General features: G+C 30.0%; 3 protein-coding genes across 4 annotated transcripts; 2 read left to right on the forward strand and 1 right to left on the reverse strand.

Moving 5' to 3' along the window:
* Positions 1 to 5,351: 5,351 nt before the first annotated feature.
* LOC107958441 (BRAP2 RING ZnF UBP domain-containing protein 2) lies at positions 5,352 to 9,810 on the reverse strand. Of its 2 annotated transcripts, XM_016894213.2 has the most exons (12): positions 9,494 to 9,810; positions 9,199 to 9,314; positions 8,887 to 8,995; positions 8,643 to 8,766; positions 7,820 to 7,917; positions 7,559 to 7,665; positions 7,238 to 7,481; positions 7,104 to 7,157; positions 6,876 to 7,019; positions 6,700 to 6,764; positions 5,933 to 5,987; positions 5,352 to 5,774 (listed from the first exon to the last, which is right to left on the reverse strand). In XM_016894213.2, the coding sequence occupies exons 1-12, from the start codon at positions 9,680 to 9,682 to the stop codon at positions 5,694 to 5,696; spliced, it is 1,386 nt and encodes a 461-aa protein (XP_016749702.1). In that variant the 5' UTR covers positions 9,683 to 9,810; the 3' UTR covers positions 5,352 to 5,693. The 2 variants fall into 2 exon arrangements, with proteins under 2 accessions (XP_016749702.1, XP_040969316.1); XM_041113382.1 differs by lacking the exon at positions 5,352 to 5,774 and having other exon boundaries at positions 6,850 to 7,019.
* A 6,511-nt stretch (positions 9,811 to 16,321) lies between these two features.
* LOC107958439 (putative UPF0481 protein At3g02645) lies at positions 16,322 to 18,439 on the forward strand. The gene has a single exon (XM_041113383.1). It carries the CDS (start codon positions 16,497 to 16,499, stop codon positions 18,168 to 18,170), a length of 1,674 nt encoding a protein of 557 aa, XP_040969317.1. The 5' UTR covers positions 16,322 to 16,496; the 3' UTR covers positions 18,171 to 18,439.
* Positions 18,440 to 21,673: 3,234 nt separating this feature from the next.
* Positions 21,674 to 22,033, forward strand: LOC121228854 (uncharacterized). The gene has a single exon (XM_041111860.1). It carries the CDS (start codon positions 21,674 to 21,676, stop codon positions 22,031 to 22,033), a length of 360 nt encoding a protein of 119 aa, XP_040967794.1.
* The last annotated feature ends 1,138 nt before the right edge of the window (positions 22,034 to 23,171 follow it).

The following is a 23,171-nucleotide window of genomic DNA, read 5'->3' on the forward strand; positions in this document are numbered from 1 at the left end:
AGAGTGTACATGACAACGATTCTATATTCTATAGCTTATTAGATGTAGTAATATAAATGCAGTTATTATAGATTTATAATTTTGAGTCGATTTTGTTGATGGTGTTTGGTGGAATCTTATAACCCAAAACAAGTTCTAATCTATTTGAGTGTATAATTTTGTACGTGCAATTCAATATTTAAATGAATGAAAAAGTATATACTTTTTTTATCAACACCAAAATTCTAAACAATTCTTACTTATAAATTTTAAAAAGCAAGTAGCGGATGTCCTAACTGATGTTTTTATTATTATTTAGGATATATTTGATTAAGTGAAAAAGTGGAGCGATAAGTGAAATTTAAGTATATTTAGTAGAGAAAATAAATGAGAAGAAAGAAAATAGAAAATGTAATTTTTTTTATCTTAATAAATAAAAATTATTCATTCCAAAAGATATGCATGTTAATTTAAATCTATATATTTTTTAAATGTTTTATTTTCTTTCATTCCATATTTCGCTTCTCCCAATTAATGAATAGAAAAAAATCTATAATCATTATGATTTCTTATAATTTTCTATTCTTTCGAATTTTTATCTTTTCAATTTTTTTCTATTCCATCGAGTAAAGCCTTGATTATCATTTTTAATTTTATCCATTTGAATTAAATCCATTAATAATTATATGGCCGATTAAAATAGATTAAACCGGTTGGTGTTTACTTAATAAAATTTTCTACTGAATTTTATATGTATGATATTTTATTTACTTTTCATGTATTTATAATATAAATACATATATAACTCAATCCATTACATTCATCACACAAAAAAAAAATCCATGGATGAACTTAACTGATAAGTCAAAATTTATGTAGATAGATTTTATTATTTAATTGTTATTTGATAAATTAAGATTTTAATAATATTTTGAAAAATTAAATATTAAAAATTATTTTTAAAAAATTAAGTATAGAATATAATTAAATAGTTTGATAAATGTAATTTTTTTTAAAAAATTAAAAGTAAAGCACATAGTGTTAAAATAAATACAAAAAACAAAACAAAAAGAATTAAAAAATCAACATTAAGCTATAAACAACTCTCATATATTCATCATTTTCCATATTTTTACTAAAAAATTATGTTCTTTTTTTTATAAATTATCAATCTACTTAAAAATCCAACTATTAAAAATCGTTTTTATTTGATTTAATAATATTTAAATTTTAAATCTAATGATCCAACTTTTTTTTCAAATAAAATGATGGAACTTGCCGACTAACAACAGAAAAATCTCTATATTAAATGAATAATAAAAATTTTGATATACTCAATTACATAAATATAATAATCAATATTATATAGAAAGAATTATGTTTGGGTTGCCGTGCCATGTTGGCTAAAATAATAAAGTGGATGCATGGTTATTACAGGGAAAGAATTGGGAGTAGGTGAGGTGCAGTGGCATAACCGTGTGGAGACTGTTGAAGAACCGATGTGTAAGTGGGAAAAGGGCATGATTTTGATCAAGAGATGATGATTATTCGGTTCGAGTCAAAATGGCGTATCTTATTATGGACACACGAAAGGTCCACATCATATGGTTCATGTCAATCACACCTTCACTTCTAAAGTTCTAATCTTTTTCCCTTCCTTTTGGGTTTACTTGGCCAAAATCTATCGAAATTGACTAATAAAATATTATAGGCCAGTTTTTCATTCCTTTTAAAAAGTGTCGTGAAAAAGTATTTTTGAGAAGTACTTTAAAAAAATTTAAGTGTTTGATATTGCTGTTAAAAAATACTTTTGAAAAGTAAAATGTCCATTTTAGACATGATATTATAAAGTAACAAATATATATTTATATAATGTTCAAATTAGTTAATATTATGATATTTTAGTAAAAATATAAAAAATAATTTATTATAACTTATTGTTAATATTTTAATATATAATATTAATTTTAAATATTTTTAAGTAATTAATATTAATTATTTATTAAATTTAATTAGAATATATAAACTATATTTAAATATTTAAATATAATAATTAAATTTTTGTAATTAGATATTGACACAACTGTATTATTTAAAAAAATATTTTTTATTTTTAATTAATGGTTTCAACACATTTGTAAAACTCATATTAAATAACCAAGAAAGAGAACACAAAATAATAGCATCAAACACATTTTAAGTCAAAAAGTAAGGTTAAAAAGGTAAAATAACAGCCAAAAGTGTTTTTTGGCTGAAAAAGCTAAAATCTACTGCTTTTAAGAACTCATCCCAAAAGTTAAAAAAATTGCCCCAATGATATGTGTTCTTCATTACTTTTAAGAGAAAAGCACTTTTTTTAGAAAAAGTTCATCCCAAAAGTAATGGAGAACACACCCTATATCAAAAGTTTTCTGCATCGTGTCCGATTCACATTCTTCAATTTTGTTTAGTTTAAATGTTAAAATTTTAATTTAATATATAAATTTTAATTTGATATAATTACATATTAAATTTTAATTTAATTATATTCATAATTTTTTAATTTTTATTTAATTGTATATATTTAAAAATAATTACATTTATTTATGATTTTAAAAATATGGTTAATTAAATAATTGTTTAGAAAAATACGATGAATATTTATATTAATATTATGTTAAAAAAATCAATGCCAAATTGAAATTTATTAATGACAGTACACAATAAACATTATAATTTAATCTATGTGTAATTTTAAATTTTTTAAATATTTTTATGGAGTTGGATTTTTTATTATATTAATACTAAAATTAGTTTTTTAAAATACCCATCGTCCATAATAATAATTAATTTCCTCATGACGGATAAACCGCAAGCCAAATGTATATACAGAAATGAGAATTCTCGCAAACCATAAATGAGATAATTTTTCCTTTGGAAAAAAAAATCGGTTCTAATAACATATTTGCATGTTCCAAGTCCCAAAATGCATCTCGATATTCCTCATTGACCAAAAGGAAAAAAAAAATCTCGATATCAATTATCAAATACTTTGACAGCAAAAAGACAAAAGCAAATCGAAGCAGCTATGTTGTTTCGAGAAAAACATACATTTTTTAAATCCAAATTCGAAGATACAAGATCACAAACTATGTTGAAATCAGACATTAACATGCATGATTAAATTAATAATAAAACAATTTTGTTCTGTGTGCGTGTGTGTTATTAACTTATTTTATTATTCCAATTTGAAGCATAATCATGGAATAGTGGATCAATGCTTGCTACTTTTCTTCCTAGTCAAGCTTTAATACGTTGGAATTTGGATTTTATATTTGCGAAATACTTCTTTGGTAAATGTAAAAAATCGAAGTAATTGTTTCTTTAAAAAATCTTTAAAGGAGTTTATGCTCCAAGATTTGTCACTCATCTTCATGTAAAAAATCTAAACATAACCTTAATCAAGAAAATAAAGAAATTGTCATGCATTTAGCATGGTTTTTGCAGTATTAGTTTGGGAAATAATCCATGCAAGAATCTCTGGGAACACAAAACACAAGCAAGAGAATAGGTGAAGGTGAGATTAGGGTTGTTGGCCACTGGGATACCCTCACTTTGATATTTGAAGAAACATTCGCTACTTCCGAAAAAAATAAAAAAGGAATGTCGGTCTTGAACTCTAGATCTATGAAGACAGGATTTGGGATGAATGTTGTTCCCAAGAGAAACTGGGTTTCTGATAATGAAGCACTGCCACTGCACGCCCATGGGGGCTGACTGGCTTTTTATAATTAGTTTACGATGATTTTAACACTAATATCATATTCATTGGACTAAGCGTTCTTCACTTGCCACGGAGTTTTAATGTTTAAAAAGCTTTCGGGTTTTGGGGAAAGAAATTAAGAGAGAGAGGAAGTGAAAGTGTGTGAGAAAATCCCCAGAAGAAAGAAGACAAAGAAAGTATGTTATTATGATATCTTTATGATTCTTTTACATCGAAACTGTGTATTTTAGTGTAAAGTAAAATTGAAGTCGCTGTTGGTTTGGCTTGACTTTTGTGGTGAGATCATGTGAGATGCTACGAACTTTTGTAATTTCCTGGTTTGGGACCATTGATGAGCCACTTCTGAATATACCCATGTTTCCTTTGCACTAGAATGGTATGTTTCTGTCTTTTTTACTTTTTGACGGTAAATTTGAAACGTGGTCAACCAAAAAGGTGGGTTTGGTTTACCTCCCCCGGACCACGACGGGTCTTGTCAGTACTGTTTTGTGCCTTAAAACTGAATGCTGGGCTTTGCCTATGTCAACTAAGAGCAAGCTCGAGTTTCAGGACCACGCCTAGTTCTTGGAAACCCCTTTCCACTGGTACTTTTTTACCTTGAATCTTTGATATTCAATCACTAACTCTGGAACTCTACAATTGTAATTACGCTTGACACAAACCCCCACCACCATAAACTGCCAATGCCAAGGGACATCTCTATATGTGTAAATTATCCCCCCCCCCTCCATGTAAAAAAACTATAATTTATGAATACTTATGAAAACAATAAAATTAATTAGTGCCACACTCACGTGCCAGCAGACTAAAATGTAATATTTGATATATACTCTTTATGCAACGAGTTACTATTTATTGTTGTCAAGAAAGTCTTTGAGGTCTTTTATTTATTCTTGTCCGGAAGCAATGGGAACCGAGTGCCTTCCAAAAATTTTGAAAACATATAGAGCATACATATTTATGTGTGTTTATATGCTAAATGAAATTAAATTAATAGTCTCAAACGGGAGCAAAATCAGGTTGCGGACTGTTTAGCTAAACAAGCTTTGCTCAAAAAAGGAGATTCGCAAGTGTTTGATGATCCACCCGAGACAGCTTGTGCTCTAATTGATAGGAACAAATATTCAGATTATTCTTATGATTAAGTAATTTACTTATAGTTTTGTTTGTCTCACCAAAAAAAAATTAATAGCCTCAAATTAAACTTGTATCTTTTATATTTATATTCTTGTTTTTAATTTATTTTTGACATTGTAAAACTAAAAAGATTAGAATTACATTGTTATTTATCTCTTGATTTGTAACTTGTATTCTTCTGTTTCATCTTTATATTCATATGTTTAAGCTGCTGATGAGTGGATCCATGATACCCTTTTTGTTTAATCTTCTTCACGGCCCCAAAAATCAAGCGACAAATATCCACCACTGAACACCACCTAATGTGATCCAACACAAATATATCATGTACATTATAGTGCACGCCATCCTTGTTTCTTTATATTACTCCACTGAGTAACATTAATTTAAAGATTTGGCAAGCAAACCAGAGAATAAGTGAATCTAAACGTTGATCCAATTTGGAGAGGCTACGGGCACTGCAAAACATATGTTTACCAATACTAATACATGTTATACCATGCGGATCGAAATTACAAGGGACTTGAATATCAGATATCCAAAAAAAATTTATCATAACCCATGATATATTTAATATCCTAATCCCAAAGTTATCTAAACTATTAAAAAATTCAGATATCCGATTTTTTACAATCAATTTGCATCCTACAGATGTTATATAACATATATTCTTTTAATTACTTTCTCTTTTTCCTTTAGTCATTACTGATGGAACAAAAAAAGGGAACCCCATGATTTAACCAATTTCAAGAAGCACTATTTTTCTGGAAGGAGCTTTTTTCGTTCCTCACCCATCCCTGCTGCTTGTTCACTGTTATCGTCCATTTTCATTAGAAACTGACGATTGCTCTACTGCCTTCCCTGCTGCTTCAAGCTGTGCCATCAACTCTCGAAGCTGCAAAGTCAGTGGAAAAAATAGTCCGCAGAATATTAATAAATAAGTAAATTAAGTATACCTGGCAATGCGCATAACACAGATACAGAAAAGAAAACTTGACTATACAATTAACAACAGAGCACTAAATCCGTTTGAATATCCAAATAACCCTTTACCTGATCCTCCAAGGCCTGAATTTTATCAACCTTCATCCTCAAAACCTTCTTTTCCCTGACAAAGTTTAACCTCAACGTTAAATCAAATAGAAAAAGTACAACACATTAACCCGTAATAGTTCATTATGCGTTTGAGTTGTAGATCAAATTACCATTTCCATATAGAATCAGTTTTCATGTAGTTAAAAGTTACAATTGCAAGCATCCACAGTTATCAAAACCACATAACACAAGGTTTCCCTCTGTAGATCCATATGAAAAGATTTTCTAACACCAGGACTGTGTACCAGCAATACCTCTAGGACCATAACATGTTATTAGAAACCTAAAGTGTATTTTAACTGATTTCATCACCATCATACATGGTGAATTGAAACCTTTCCCTTTTCTCATTGATGTTGATAGGAGAATTTGCCCAAATACATCCTTTGCTTACCAAGAAAATGTAAAATGCCAAAAAAGTCCAGCCAGTCAAATTAACATCTAATGATGAACAGCATCCATCTCCAACATTCTCATTACAATTTATGTGATTATGGATTGTAAAGGGACAGACATCCAACCCAAAAATACAGTAAATGACAAATTGATGGCAAAAATCTGAAGTGTTAACATAAGCAGAAATAAATGTCTGATATAACTTTTCAAAAGTTCATTGAGAAGTTACAAAGGTCCCTTCCAGTTTAATAACATCAAAACATGTCAAAGACAACAGCATGCAAAAAAGTTGTTGCTGTAACCTACAAAAAGTGCTACTCTAACCATACCTCTCTTCAACTTCCAACAGCTTTGCTTTCCATATCTCCTGGTTTTTCAAAAGATTCTCGTTGAGCTACAGACAGAAACAGCAAATTTCGTACTTAATAAATGTGTTAAAGAAAATAACTTTTGAAACCAGCCAAAAATTTGTGGATAACCTTAAGGTCAAGAGCTTATTACTCACATCCTCAAGAAATTTCTTTTCCTTCACACATCTTTCCAGCTTGGCCTGCATTTTCTGCCGCTTTTGCATAACAGTCTTGTTAACGGCATCAGCAATTGCCCTCTCAGTTTCTTCATTTTCTTGTTGAAGCAAAGTCTCAAAATACTATAATTAAATCAAGCTCGCATTAACTGTAAGCTTAAAGAGTAACTCTTTCAATGTTACTAAACAAGGGAAGCAAAAGCTTACCACTTTTTGGTTCTCAAGTTGGGTGCGAAGTAGTTCATTGTATTCATTAACAATCTGTAAAAGAAGACCAGAATATTACACAAAAGCACCAAAAACAAAAGGTGAAATAAATAAATATATATATATAATCCAACCTCAGCTTCACAGGTCAACATAGCCTCATTAACTCCAGAATCTACACAGTGACAGCTCCCGCAGCCATCACTAGCATGCAGACAGTGTGAATTCAATTCAACTAGCTTGCCATCAGTTTTGGATTGAATTAGACGATGAACATAATTATCACCAGCATAATCCCAGACACGCTGTGTTTCCAGTTCAAGAGAATAGCAGTGTTGTGTTTCTTTCCAATGTATTATAGCATGCCCCCCTTTATACCTACATTAATATTTTGCTTCTAAGAAACAGCGCAACAAATATAAGAAAACGTTGATGAGAGAAAAGAAAAATTTTACCTCCCACAGCCAACAAAACCACAGATGACACAAATCCAAAGGTTCTCTGAAGTCTGACAGATGAAACATTTTGACTTTTCAGGCTGCTGCTGGCAATATCGGCATACCTGCAACAAAGTATTTGACATTCAATATACTTCAATTGTTTTCTCCAGATTAAGAGCAGGTGTATGAAATGACTTCCATAAGATACAACAGCAGTATGGTCGCAAATGACCGAAAAAGATTAAATAGTAGAAAAAAACAATCATAGTCACTTACTGGACAAGAAGAATCAGTCCATTTTGAAATGCAGGAGCAATGGAAAGAATGATTACAGATGGTCGTGAGGATCCCACTAGCATCCTGGTCTAATCTCTCTGTAACAGAAGGCAAAAAAAAGAGATGAATATGATGCCATCTACAATTTCCTGTCCCATGAATATGCACTAAGCTAGTGAAAACTAAATCTGATGATTAGAGACATAGAACTGCCTTAAGGAGAAGTATGCAAGAAAGAAAGCAAACAAATAGACGGTTAATGGAAGAAGAAAACGGAGCATCAAGGAGAAAATCATTGAGGGTATTGTGTGGCATATGGGGTGCAGCCTGTTAGAAAGATGCAGAACAGAAGGATATTGTGTAATGGTTTGATCTGGTTAGCACATCAGTACAAATTCAGAATTAGCAACCTTGGTTTGATATGGTATGACTCAACTAGAGGACCAATACATTATCTCCTTACCGCCAATCCAGCAGAAAATTCAGGTCTAACCAATGCCATTTGAATCTTAACAATTTTACTTTGCACAGTGGATACAGTTGACCATTAAACAGGCCAGAAAGAGAACTACATAATTTTCCTTATTATTTTAGTCCACCTGTGGCTAGGGCTTGGCTGCTTTAAATAAAAAATTCCTTAAAATGGATGTACAAAACCCGCAGTTAAAGTCACAATTCTTCTCAACAATTTCTTTTTATTCTTTCCAAAAAATTTGATCATATTGGTCTAATCTACAATAACTTTGCGATTAAGAAGTAATGAAAAAGGGTACCATAAAGAGAAAAAGGAATATAACTTTAAAATCAGAGTTGATGTAGGTACCTAGACAAACTGGACACGAAGGCTGCTCAGTTGAACTTGCTGGGGGAGACTGTACATGGTCAAGGGAACCGGTGTAGCCTGTAAACTGCACATCCAGTGTAAAAAGCACACGGCAAAGTTCTTCCTAAATAAACCCAAAATTAGTAAAATAAGTCGTTTAAAAAAACAATAAATAATGACATCATAATAAACATAGATAATTTAATCAACACTATACTTTCCCAACAAGAAAAAGAAGCCCTACCTCAAGTGAATTAAATTGTCGGTTGTTAAAATGTTGATAGAATTTATCTGTGGAGTCTTGACTATCAAATCTTATCAAAACACTATAACGATCCTCCATTCCATCATTCCTAATCATCACCATCAAAGGCAGCAATAAAAACTCAAAATCTCAGTCAATGTGCAAGATCAGCTCTAATTATAAAAGCATTGTCTAAACAAAGGCATATCAATGCATATTATGCCAACTACAAACATTATAGTATAGTAAATCATTGACTATCGATTTCAGAATGGATGATATAATTTTGAAATATGTCAGAGCATTTTTTACCTGACAATTCTCATCTCCGATATGTGATGGATAAATGAAGCACAAAACTGACAGAAATCAGCGTATGTCATGTGGTTCGGCACCCCTAGAACACATGCAAGAGGTTTCCTTTCAACCTATAAACATATAAAATCATATCAATTTGCAGAATTAACAGTAACTCCATCAAACTCTACTAAATTAGTTGAAATTTCAGCAAAATGAAAATGAAAAACGGAATATCCTTCTGCACGCAACAGAAAGAATGACTGAGATTTCTCAAAAAATGAAATAAAAATTTAACGGAAGAGCTTACGGGAAGGGCGGATACGGTGTCATTGGAGAAGAGATGCATAACTCCACGCGTCTCTTCGATTCTAGGGTTTCCAGAAGAGAAAGGGATGGCCTCCGTATTCATGTTTGGAGATGTTAGATCGCCGGAGACAGCCGTCTCTGACTGCCGGAACTTCTCGTCGCTAGTCAACGTGCTTGAGCTTGATGACATTACTTTATTTCTTTAACTTTTGGGGTTTAAAAATGGGAAGTCGAATGAAATTTGTGATTCATACCGAAACAGAGAGAGAATGGGTTTCAGTTCTGTGCGAGGGACATCGCGCGGCGTGTTAAAGCATCCAATCAGAAATGCCACGTCAGAACAGCCGCCAATTATAAGTTTCGTTTAAGCAGTACTAATTAACCATAAGGTCGGGGTTTAATCCCCATTAAGATTTAATTCTTCAAAAAACACATAATATCAAAAAATTAATTACTCATACCAATATTTAAACCTATCGGAAATTCGTCTGCTCTTTTCAACTCAATATTTATTTCTAATTTTGACTTTTGAGATATTTATTCTTTTTTTTTTGTTTAAAACTTTTGGTCGAATTCATAACTCACAACTTTTTTTTTTATTAATGTTGCTGACGGCAATCATTAAAAAAAAAAAGCAAGATAATTTTTATATATAGATTTTATCAATAAAGCCTTTTTTTCATTTATAATATCGTAAATAAAACCTATCAAGTAATATTAAAAGCTATTTTTCCCGTAGTTTCTCTAAATATTACTTAATGAAAATGCATTATTAATTAATTTATTTATGACAGTAAATCTTAGTTTTAATTCACATAACTCTATCAAAAAAATGATAATCTATTTAAAATATTAAGTATATTTTAATATAGGGCTAAAGTCTAAATAAATGATAATAACTATAACATCAATAATAATAAAATATTTAAAAAGAATATAGTTCAAATTATTTATATCATATATAAAAATTACTATTAATTAAATAATTATAATTACTTTTATTTTATATTAATAGATATATTTCATATTTATTTAAGATGAAACATAAAAATAAAAAAATTGCATATATGATCAGATTACTTTTAATATAATTATATAATAATTAGAATATATAATTTCTATATATTAATTTATTCAATCTAAAAGTATGCTATTATAATAGTATTTTTTATATGTATGTTTCGAATTTTAAGATTGAATTTGCATCCGATTAAATTTAGATCAATCATAAATAAATAAAATATTTTTAAATAGTAAAATGTTTATGTATACAAGTAAATAAAGAAACAAATTAAACTTGGGCCGCAACCTGCTCAGCACGGTCCACAAACACACAGAAAGAAAGAGAAAAAAAAAAGTAAAAGAAAAAGCATGGTATTTTCTCTCTGCTTTTTTTAAGGAGAGTCCTAATTAATTGGATATCTCGAAAGACAAATTTCAAGGCCGAACTCTAGTAAACGTGTTCAACATTATTGTATGACACTTCGAAATATTTTACATAAATGGAACTTCAACGTACGTGTAAAATTTAATTTAATTTTAAAAATTCTATAAAAATTTTAAATTTTGAATTAAATAGTTTGAGTTATTTTGACTTAATCATAATTCAAATAAAAAATTAAAATTTTTGGTTTAATTCGAATATGAATTGTGTATTCGAATTATCTGAAAATCCGAATAAGAAAAGGTAAAACTACGTCGTTTTGATAAATATTTATTTTTTAAAAAAATTAAAAGTCAAAACTATTAAGTTAAAAGGTAAAATTAAGTTGTTTTGATAAATATTTACTCATTAAGTTAAAAGTTAAAACAATTATATTGTTTATGTAGTTAAATAATCTTGTACTTTATCTACTAGTTAAATAATCGGTCTATGTAAACGGAACATTGAGTATAAATAATATGATTCGTTAACTCGACTCAACTTAACTCGAAAAATTTTCACTCGATTCGATTCAATTCCAAAAAAATTTAAATTAAGTTCGGTTGCTAAAATATAATTCGTCAACTCGATTAACTCGAATTTTTTTGACTTAATTCGACTCGACTCGATCAAGTACTTACCTCTTTAACGTATGCCAACTATAGAGTTTTAAAATAATTTGGATAAAACAAGCTTTCTAACAATGATTATTTTTAGATTTAAATTCAATCTAAATGTTTGCAAATGAAATTTACGACCACTTCTTTCGATGAATTATTGGGCACGTAGTCTCTGTTATTTGTTTTACTGTATATATGCAATGTTGGCTAAGAACTTAAAACAACGCAGAACAGTAATTTGCATGAAGAAAGTGAAACATCCCATGCCCAAAAAGGTAGTCTAGTAAAGTTTTTTGGGTGATGAAATTTTAGTCTACTCTCTAATATCTGTGTCTCTCACGTAAGAATAAAGAACAAGAAAGAACTTCCAAAAAACTGAAAAGATTCAAGGAACCTACACTAATCTAATTCACATGAGAAAAATAATGGTATTGACCACGCGCATATTAGCAGTAGATTATACAAATCTGTTTTTATGGAAAAAAAAGGTAATTGTTAGCATTTTCTTTACGTCAAGTCAATGGCATCCAAGGTATTATTATTTTTATTTACTTGATAAGTTTCACTCTTACGTGGCTTAATATGAGTGAATTACTGTCTCCTAACTACTTTTTAATTATTATTCTTCATTTTACTTTCGTAGTTGCTTACTTTAGTTACATTTCTCACATGTTAAATATAGGGATTAGTGTTTGATGGAATTGAGTAAATTTTTTTGAGTTAATTGAGTTGATGAAGTTTATTTTATTATTCTAATTATTCGATTTAAATTTTTTTCAAATTCAAGTCGAATCGAATCGAGTGAAATTATTTGAGTTAAATTAAAAAAATTAAACATGTCAAATAAAAATATTTTTATAATTTAATTATTTTCATGTTATAGCACATAAATTTGAAACCATATATATTTGAATTTTTTTAAAACATGATAATAATAAAAAAGATATTTTAGTATAATAAATTTGAATCATTAATTAACTTATTTAGACCCAAAATTATTATTTTAGAAAATTTAAAAAAATCATTTTCTTTATATATTCTTTAGTATTTTTTTAAATTATTATAAAATTTTAAAATAATATAAATTTTAGAATTTTTATAAATATTTTGAATTTTAAAAATTATTTTGAATTTTTTTTTTGTAAATTTTGTTGAGAGAAATACTAATTTGCTCATTTTCAAAATTAATAAGGACTAAAGGAGTATTTACACCAATATATTATTTCGAGTTTACTTGAATAATTTAATTCGATTAACTCGAAATTCAATTTATTTTTTCGAATTGAATGAAACAGTATATCTTATATGGGTCAATTATCTAAACATGCTCCTGAATGAAACAACTTTCATTAATATATAATATTTATGGATAGTTATATATCTTTATATCCATACAAGTTATAAAACCTATTTCGAATTAATAATCCTTCTTTTAAGTGAAAATTAAAATAACCCATATAGCCAAAATAATAATTTTTAATAAACGTTTGCAAACATCTCCGGGCAAAGAACCTTCCCTGAAATACTTTGGAGGTATACTTTTCAAGGGATTGTACAATATAGGTGTAAACACGAGAAATGTATTTCTAAATGCTTCTGTATTTTGAATACAGAAAAATATATTACAATTTAATTCTGTCATATTTGTAATAGGTAATTATCTAATTTCAAATTCTAAAAAAAAAATTGTTTTGGAATATAAAATATGCTTGGAAAACAAACAAATAAATATATTATATAATTTTATTCAATTACTCTTTTTCATCATGTCTTAATACATTAATTAAACATTTAGCAAATCAAAATGTAGGAAAAATCATCTCATGTATAAATTTCAAATTATTTAAGTGTTATTAATAAAATAACTATTTCTTTCTTGGCAATTAATTTTTTTATTAATAGAAGTGAAAGCACCATAGGAGAGTACAAAGCTCCAAAAAAGTTACTTGCAAATACAAGCACAAGGCACCAAAAAGGTCTAAGCCTTGGACCCACAAAACCCTATCAAGGATGGCTGCATTCAAACCCTAACCTCATCAGTATCTGCATAAAACAATTCAACTCTAGATCCCACAATCTCCCCTTGGCAACACACCTCCAACACAAACACATTGCATACAATTTCTAAAGTTGACCAATATTATCAGAAAGAAAATCTAAAGTTGCTGATCATCAACCAATTTCTAACAGAAGCACGAAAATCTTCCATATAAGTTCCACGGCTTCTTTAACCATCATTGCTCTCCAAAATCCTGCATTAACCTTCCTTGATGAATATTCGTTTCCAAGTGTTTTTTTAATATTTTTCCTAAAAAACTAAAAAATGAAGCTTTTTAAGTATTTTAGGGTTGCTCAGTTTCTTCATCAAAATGGGTCGGGATCCTAACAGCCTGGTTTTATGGTTTTATTAAAATTAGGGCGTGGCCCTCTTATTGCTATTTAACCCAAAAAAATGTTTATAATTTAAGCAGGTATTATTCCAATATTTTTAATATAGATTCTTTTAACTTTTTCCGTTTTTACTTATAAACAAAATTGATACATAAAGAATTTATCATGAATATTAGTGAGATTTTTTTTTTCATAAGCTATCTGATCATAAAATTTACTTTATAGAATTAAACTCTAACTTTATAATTAAAAGATTGTAATTAATTTTTGTTATATTGAAACCCTCAAGAGATGCCACAGCCCTTGCAAAGCGTTAAACAAATAAGAGACTAGGAATTCAATTCCCTAGAGCAGCCGTAATATATATATTGATTGATGCCTATTTTTACTTTACACGGTATTATATTAATCAAAATCCAGATGCTTCACTTAACGTGTAAATCACTGTTTGGTCCAAACTCGAAAGCCCTATCCCAAAGCAGTGGTTTCTAGGCAGCAATAGAATGCACATGTGAAAAAGGTCTTTCATGAAGTTTGTAAATCGTAAATTCAATTCCATGTAAGACGCGTGGCTGACTATAGTCCACCTGCCCCTCCTATCTTTTGAAACGTCAACTCCAAAGCAGCAGCAGACAATACTTACCTTTCAAATTTTTTTTTTGTTTTTTACTTACCTTTCAATTTTTTTATTTTGTTTTTTTACTTACCTTTCAATTTACACGTACGTTTACACGCACCAATGACCAAACCCATAATTACTCGTTTTCCCTCCAATATTATTGGACTTCATTTATTTTCATTGAAAAATTAAGAGCAACATAACTCTAATATACATTTTAACTATAAGATTATATTACTATTTTTGTTAGAGAAATAAAACTATATAATATCCATTATTTATATTTATTTCTCTTGTTTTCATTTTTCCAAAAACAGTTCCAGTTATTTTCACTGTTTTCTATTTTTATTCTAAATATTTCAATTTCATTTTATATATTACATAAATAATTAATAATTCTTTAGTGTTTCACTCAAAGAATGTGTGCTTAAGTTAGAAAGTAAAGGCAAGCAAAGTAGGCACGTTTAACCCATGAAAGCAGACTCAAGTGGGGAAAAACTAGGTATATTTAAATTTCTTGTTTCCTTCTGTAATAAAACAAATACACGCATTTGAATTTGATAGTTACTTTTTTTTTTGTTGATAAAAAACCAGATAAATTAAATATAATTATCTAATAATATCTAATGAATTTTCTGCAAATAGCGGTAAGCCTTCATTTCTTCTAAATGCTATTTTGGTGATGAAGTCAACTTCTAAGTTTTCTTCTCTAGAAATACGTTCAAAATTCCATCTGAATATAGATGAGTCTAATTATCTATTTATAAGCTAATTATTTTAATTTGATAGTTACTTTTGAATTTCATAAGTTAATTATTTGTTTATAAGATACATAAATTTTTGTAGTTAGGAAGTTGAAATCAAGAAGGCAGCTTGTTGGTTTCCAGCATGTATTTCCTTTGATGAATACTGAGAACAACCTTAAAGAAGAACCTTCAAATTAAATAATATATATAAATAAACAAATAAAAAAATGATTCTCTTTACTTTTTTATTTTCTTAGACATTCCGTTTTAGTTACTTGACAAAGGTGTCCAAGCATCACTCTTATCAATTTCGGATTTAAGTTTAGCTTACATCTGAATCTCAATGTCTATTCACTTTGTGCAAATGTATAACAATATTCGTCCGGATTACTTCTCCAATACATTTTAAACTTATGTTATTTTCATTTATTTGTCAATAAATTTTTTATTATCAAGTTTTAGATAAAATAATTATCTAAAACATAAACTGAAATATAAAATTTTATTTGCGGTACTTAATCAAGAACATATTTATATTTATTTATTTTTAATTGGTAAAATTAAAAAGATTATCTATTTTTATATTTATTTATAAACAAATAAAATGAAAATTAAAACTATGCAATAAAAATAATAAAATTACATAATATTTCAGGAGACATGTGTTGCACCCAAACAGTAACATGATATAGAACAGTTAAGGAAGTGACTGACGAAATGAGTTAATTGGAAAGTTTCGAAATTTAGAGGTGATTTGATACTTTCGCTGCAATTAACCTGTTAAACAAATATAAAATTATTTATTATTTTAGTATTTTTTTTATCACAGATATAATTTCATTAGATGTTTTGACAATTGAGATGCATATCATTTGCTATCAAGACGTAGGCATACGCAAATGAATGGTATTGGAGAACAAAGTATCAAGTATATTAGAACATGAGGAAAGCATTTTTCATTTTCTTAATTCATACAAAAAATAAATAAATAATAAAGAAACATAAACGAAGCTAAAGCTGAAGCCAAAGTTGGTGCCAGACCTAATGATATTGATAAGGTTGTTTATAAATTTGCACCATTTTCCTTGTTATAAATTAAAAGGGACATTCTCTTTTAAGTCTATCACTCAACCCCCTTACTTCCATTGTACCAAAAGAAAAAAAGAAGAAGAAGAAGAAGAAGCTTACACCTAATTATAAACACTATGTCTGCAAGCTCCACTATTATTCCAAGCTTTGATGAGACTCGATGGGTGATTAAAATCCGTCGAACACTGGAGGCAGAGCTTGAAGATGACCATGAAATCCCCGTCAGCATTTTCAATGTCCCCAAAGCCCTTTTCTCTAGTGATCCGGATTCATACACCCCACAGTTGGTCGCCGTTGGTCCTTACCATTATTGGCGTCCTGAGCTGTACGAGATGGAGAGATATAAGATCGATGCTGCTAAAAGAACCCAGAAAAATATTCTAGTCCACAACAATCTCCAGTTTGATGATCTTGTTGAGCAACTCAAGAGGCTAGCGCCCAAGATCCGAGCATGCTACCATAAGTTACTAGACTTCAACAATGAAACTCTGGGATGGATGGTGGCCATTGACGCTTCCTTCTTGCTCGAGTTCCTTCAAATCTATGCCATGAAAGAAGGTAAGTTGCTTACCAGGGTTTCTTCAAGGATGTCGCATTTGGTTGATTATGCTGGTCGGAAATCTGCCCATAACGCAATCCTTAGAGATATAATGATGCTTGAGAATCAAATTCCTCTATTTGTGTTGAGAAAGATACTGGAAGTTCAATCCGCGTCGCTTGAACAAGCTGATGATCTATTGCTGTCGATGATAACTGGACTATGCAAGGAGCTCTCCCCCTTCAAGATGATGAAGGTATTGCCCAAGATCCATCTTTCCGAAGCATCTCACTTGCTAGAATGTTTATATGATAGGATCGTGCCTAAACTCCAAATTCGAACGACGTCCGAGATATCCGAGCTTGAAGATCCAAATGAGACCAACAAAGGCAAACGAGAAGAGGATCAGGACCCTGGTTACGTACAGAAAGTCCTATGCGCTATATGGAATCTGTTATCAAACCTAAACAAGAGTCCAATACGTCTCATCAAGAAGATTTTATCTTCAAAACCAATCAAACTCATATTCAAGTTGCCTTGGACGATCCTCAGTAAACTTCCAGGTTTTTCTATCTTGAAACAGCCTGTGGAACTTTTCTTCAATGGAGGAGATAGTGAAGGCGCCAAATCAGATGAAGAATCGAGTGCTGACAAGCCACCATTAGTGGAAGAGATTACGATTCCTTCAGTTTCTGAGCTTTCAGATTCTGGTGTTCGTTTTTTGCCCACAACAGGCAACATCTCATCCATTACGTTTGATCCCAAGATTTTCACTTTATACCTCCCCACCATCAGCTTAGATGTCAACACCGAGGTGATATTGAGGAACTTAGTGGCATACGAAGCATCGAATGCATCGGGGCCGCTGGTTTTCACGCGTTACACCGAGATGATGAATGGGATCATCGACACGGGAGACGACGTGAAGCTGCTGAGGGAGAAAGGGATCATCTTGAATCACTTGAAGAGCGATGGAGAAGCTGCAGATGTTTGGAATGGGATGAGCAAGTCAATCAGGTTGACCAAAGTTCCTTTTCTCGACAAGACGATCGAAGAGGTCAACAAGTATCACAATGGACGATGGAACATCAAAGCTAAAAACATGATGAAATCTTATGTGTTTGGTTCTTGGCAGATCCTTACGTTCTTGGCTGCAATTGTGCTATTGTTGTTGATGACACTGCAAGCTTTTTGCTCCGTCTATAGTTGCAGTCGGCTTTTCCGTATCGATGCCGCCGATGCCAATGACTGATCAGTAATTTCCATCCCATCGGTAAACATTAACGCTCTTTCTCTCTTCATTTTGGTTAATTTGTGTGTGATTCTTTTTCTTCCTATTGAATATGTGTTAATCATGAACCCAAGATTTAGTCAGATTGATAGGGTATAACTTTTCCTTAAAGGATGTGGGTTGAACTTTTGAAATTTACAGATGATTTGTTTATTTATTTATTTTTACTGCAGATTCCAATGTATGGTGTTAAAAAGTATGTTAATGTAGTAATAAAAATATAAAAAGTATGGCTTTGTGTGCTTTTAGTTTCCTTTTTCTTTCATTCCAAGGTATAAAATATACTAAATTTGTAATGATGACAAAGTTCGTTGGCTTCTTCATTAATCCTCGGCTGCTTCTAAATAAAATTATCCATTGATTGTTCTCCAGCTATGGCGCTTAAAAGCAAACAAGGTGCTAATTCTGCTATGAAAAGTGCGGAGGTCCAAAACCAAAAGCCTAATCTTCTAATTAATATGCTTTGTGTCCAAGATTAAATTAAAGTCATAGTAAGCATGAGAGAGACCCAAAGTGGGAAACCTAATTATTTGAGGATAAGACGTATCTGACAATGTGCTGTATGAAACATATATATCATCAATTGATGCTCAAACACTACCTTTATATATATACAAATCAATCCTTTTTTTTTTTTGGCCGAATTTGGTTTGGAAGCCCAAAATATCTGTTGGTTGTATAGTTCCAGATCAGTATTTCGACTCAAAACATCTGTCTTTCAATTTAAAATATATAAATATTAAAAAATGTATTAATATATTGAATTTTATAATTAAATTTAATTAAATAAAAATACAAGTCAAATTGAGTCAAAATCCTCCCTCCAAAAAAAGAAATTGTACCCAAATAATTGTGCGAATCTCCTTAGTAACTTAAGGCTTTAATTTGTTTTGGCTTTATGCGTCTAACATCTCTGGTAAAGATAAAGAAATGAAATAGTAATTTCGATTCTCTAGCTATTTTCTGTTCAACAATAATTACGACCCAAATCGACTATGAGACTTGAAAACCACTACTCAACTTGTATTATAATCTTGATGAACTGTATTTACAGTATTATTGCTGTATATAATTGATGTTTCTAAGCATATAATTTATATAAAAGTTTCCAGCAAAAATCTTTATTTCTTTTTTGGAAGAGGTAGTTATAAAATTCCAACATAAATTATAAAATGAAAATATATAACATCAAAAAAATTTTATTATATAGTATAGTTGAATGAAATGTGATAAATGAGAAATAAAGTAGTACATTATTTAGTTGATTGAATGTGCTGAAAGGAATGTGTAAGGGATAGATAAAAATATATATAAATTTGACTCTTTTATTATAAAATAATATTCTAATTATAAAAAATTAATTTAGTAATAGATTTATTATAAAATATTAAAAAATTATTTAATAACCATAAAATGTTATTTTAAAAAAGAATACATTAAAATTTATAAAATGTTTCATATTAAAATAATATAATAAGACCTTCGTTCAATTAAAACAAAAAAAAAGGCAAACATATACCGTATATTTTACATAACAACATATTTATTATAATTATTTTTTCACGCAAATTCGAACAGAAAAAAAAATTCTTCACACAAATTAAACTGTTTGGTCAGATTTGATACATCTAAGGAGATGGCTGGTTATTTCCTCAACCCAAAAAGAGATCATGCATTAGAGAAAGCTCCATCTTCCCAAGTCTGTAACCTTCATTTGCAGATTGTGGAATGAAGGTGACAGAAGACACAAGAACACAAGTATTATTATAGAACCCTTCATCTCCAAGCCCCAAAAGTTATAGATTTTCTTTTTTCAGATTTTAGCAATAGTCGCCGTGGCCTTCTCCTGCCTCCACCATGTCACTAACCTAGAACATCCCAAAATTTCATCCAAGTGGTCCTCCTCTTTCTGTCTCTCTCTTTTTTTATTTATTTTTTCATTTGTTTATTTCTTAAAAACCACCAGAATATCATAAATTTATAAAAACTATCCACGATTTTTTTTTCTGGTTTGGGTTTTGGTACTAATGAATATTGCTGAAATGTGGTACTGAATATCGTTGAAATTTGATTTGGAAAGGCTGAAATCTTGAAGGGTGTTTATAAAACTTTTGTCTATTCTTGAGCATCGAAGGAGCCATTTCGAAGAAGAGCTCAGAATAGAAAACGTTAAATAAATCCTGAATAGTAATTCCATTGAATATCAAATTCCATCAAGGGAAACGACCGAATCACGCAGGATTTGGTTGGCTATTACAACCAACCAAACACACAATTTATTTTTCTTCTTCATTTGACATTCTTGTTTCTCTTTTTATTATTTAGGGTACTCTATTTTCTTCTGCTCCAAGTTTTGGCTTTCCATATTTGCTATTTGTAAGATTGTAGGGTTTTATCTTATCTGTTATATATATAATCAACATAAAGTATAAATTATAAAATATACTTGAAATTATTGATATTAGAAAAATAGTGATACTACTAAATTATAATCTTATATCAAAACAATACACAACATTTTGCAACAAAAATTCCTCTATTGTCTTAAGCTCTCCAAAAGAACAAAAACATCTAAAGATAAATCTCATAGAATATGACGGCACAAATTTGTAATTTCCCTCGACTTTCCCACCTTAATGGGCCAGACAAGCATATGATGGGCTTATTCGTTTTAGAAAATTGAATTAATTTGGTCCAATTCAAATTATTTTTTAATAATAATACATTGTTATAATAAAATATATAAATATTAATATGGGAATAATTTTTAATAACAAAAATACTTTTTTAGGTCAGCAATAAAAAAATTTACTGATTTAACTAATTTTATGTTAAATAAATAATTTTTTATGTATAGAACGTAAAATAAGTTTTCATTAATAAGTGATATGTGAAAAATAAATTAAATTAATAAGTGAAATGTGAAAAATATTATTACTTTTTCTTATATTAGGCGTGCTAAAAGGTGCCAAAGAGCATAAACTTTGGAGGGGCCAAACATAGAAATATTCCCTTTTTTATTAACAGATGCTAAAGAGTTTGAAATTTTGGGCCAAGCCCCCGGCCCCTTCAGCTACGCCACTGTAAACCGAATCCCATATTATTCAATAGTCACCGTGGCTTTTCGGCTTTGGCTCTGACTTGAAAGCTAAGCAATTAGTAATTTACTACACTACACTACACTCGTTATCAAATGGCTAAAGATGACCACAATCGAACTTCAATTTACTGCATAAATTAATTAACATCGACATTAACCAATTCACACACGTAATGACCAAAACACCATCTTATCATATCATAATATTAGATAAATACAAAGGTCTATTTGGTAAATCAACATCGTCAATAGGTTAAAGAAACACCCTTTCACCGCTTCTTGAAACTTGAAAGCCAAGCTTAAATATTTCTTTTAGCGTAAGGCCACAGAAGTTCGTTCAAGAAATAGAAACGGATCGTTTGCAATGGCAAGCAAGAGCTCGTCGTCGCATTCTTCAACTCGGGTCTGCCTTTGCTCTCCCACCAATCACCCTGGGTCTTTCAGGTGCAGCCTCCATAGGAATTCGGATAAAGTTTCAAGCAAATCGACGGCGACGCCCCATGTTAATAGACAGAGGGAGCGTCAGTCGAAGGCGGCGATGATGTTGATGATGTCTAATGTATCATCGTCATCGTCGAAATCAAGCTTGATCAAAGCCTTTCTGATGCAGATCATTAGACCTTCTTCCACCCACATCGATCTTCAAAGGAGGCGCAATTTCCACCCCAAACCTTCAAGGTTTAGTTCACTCAACACCTCTGCTAATGGAGTGACGGTTTCTTGATCATCTTTTAGGTCTTCTTCAATTCAGAATTTTGAGTTGTTTTTGTATATAAGAGATGCTCAAACTTTTAAACCGACAGGGATTGTTCAGGGGAGCGGTGAATTTCGGATTTTTTTTTCTTTCTGTAGTTTTTTTTTTTTTGCTTTCCGATATTATATATTAAAAAATATATGTTTCTGCCTTCCCCCCCGTTTGTTTATTCAAGCATAAAATTAAATATTAATGCCTTATATGGTGTTATGTTTAAGGTAGATTATAAGATATACATGGAATTAAACATGAATCTGAAATAAATATGATCTGTTTATTAAATATAAGATTGTCAAAATTTTAAAAATGAAAAATATATTATTTGACGCAACACAAACAAAGAGCAAAACATACAAAATCAGAATTCAAACGGTGGTGATATGTTCCCCCCAAATACGTAATATGTGGCAAAAAGAGAACATATAAGTGGCTCTTGATTGTACGCTGTGCCAGCCCACTGAGCACGATGCATGTGAATCTAATTGCCAAAATTTCATTCATATATCCGAAAATAGAGGCTCCAGCCTCCAAATGTCTTTTCGCTACTAATATTATACCACTCTGGGGTCTGGGGCCTTTAATCATGTTTGATAAAATTATTTTAATTAGTTATTAACTACTCCATAAACAATAAGCAAGGCATTCTTGTTCAGCCTTTGATTAAGAAAACGAAAGTTATGGGGAATATCTGGATGAGTGAAATAATTATATTTAAAATAGGTGGGGATCAAATCTAATCAATGCCGGCCTTTGTTAGCATCATTATTAATTGCACCAATGCTAACGATATATATTTTAATCTAAAGGATAAAATATGTCATAAGTCTCTCATACTTTTTGAAAATTAAAAATTTAATCCTTGTACTTTTATTTCATGAAATTTAATAATTCTATTTTTTAAATTTTAAAACTTAAGTTCAACTATTAATATCATTAATCCAACCATTAATACAGTTAAATTTTTTGTTGTGGCATTTTTTTTAAAATTAAAAAAGAAACTTATTCAATAGGTATGTAATTAAAAAATAGCTTTGTAATTAACTTAAATTTAATAAAATGATAATAATATTAACATTTGGACTTAAATTTTAAAATTTAAGATATAAAA

This window comes from Gossypium hirsutum, chromosome A05 (genome assembly GCF_007990345.1).
Source record: "Gossypium hirsutum isolate 1008001.06 chromosome A05, Gossypium_hirsutum_v2.1, whole genome shotgun sequence".
NCBI lineage: Eukaryota > Viridiplantae > Streptophyta > Magnoliopsida > Malvales > Malvaceae > Gossypium > Gossypium hirsutum.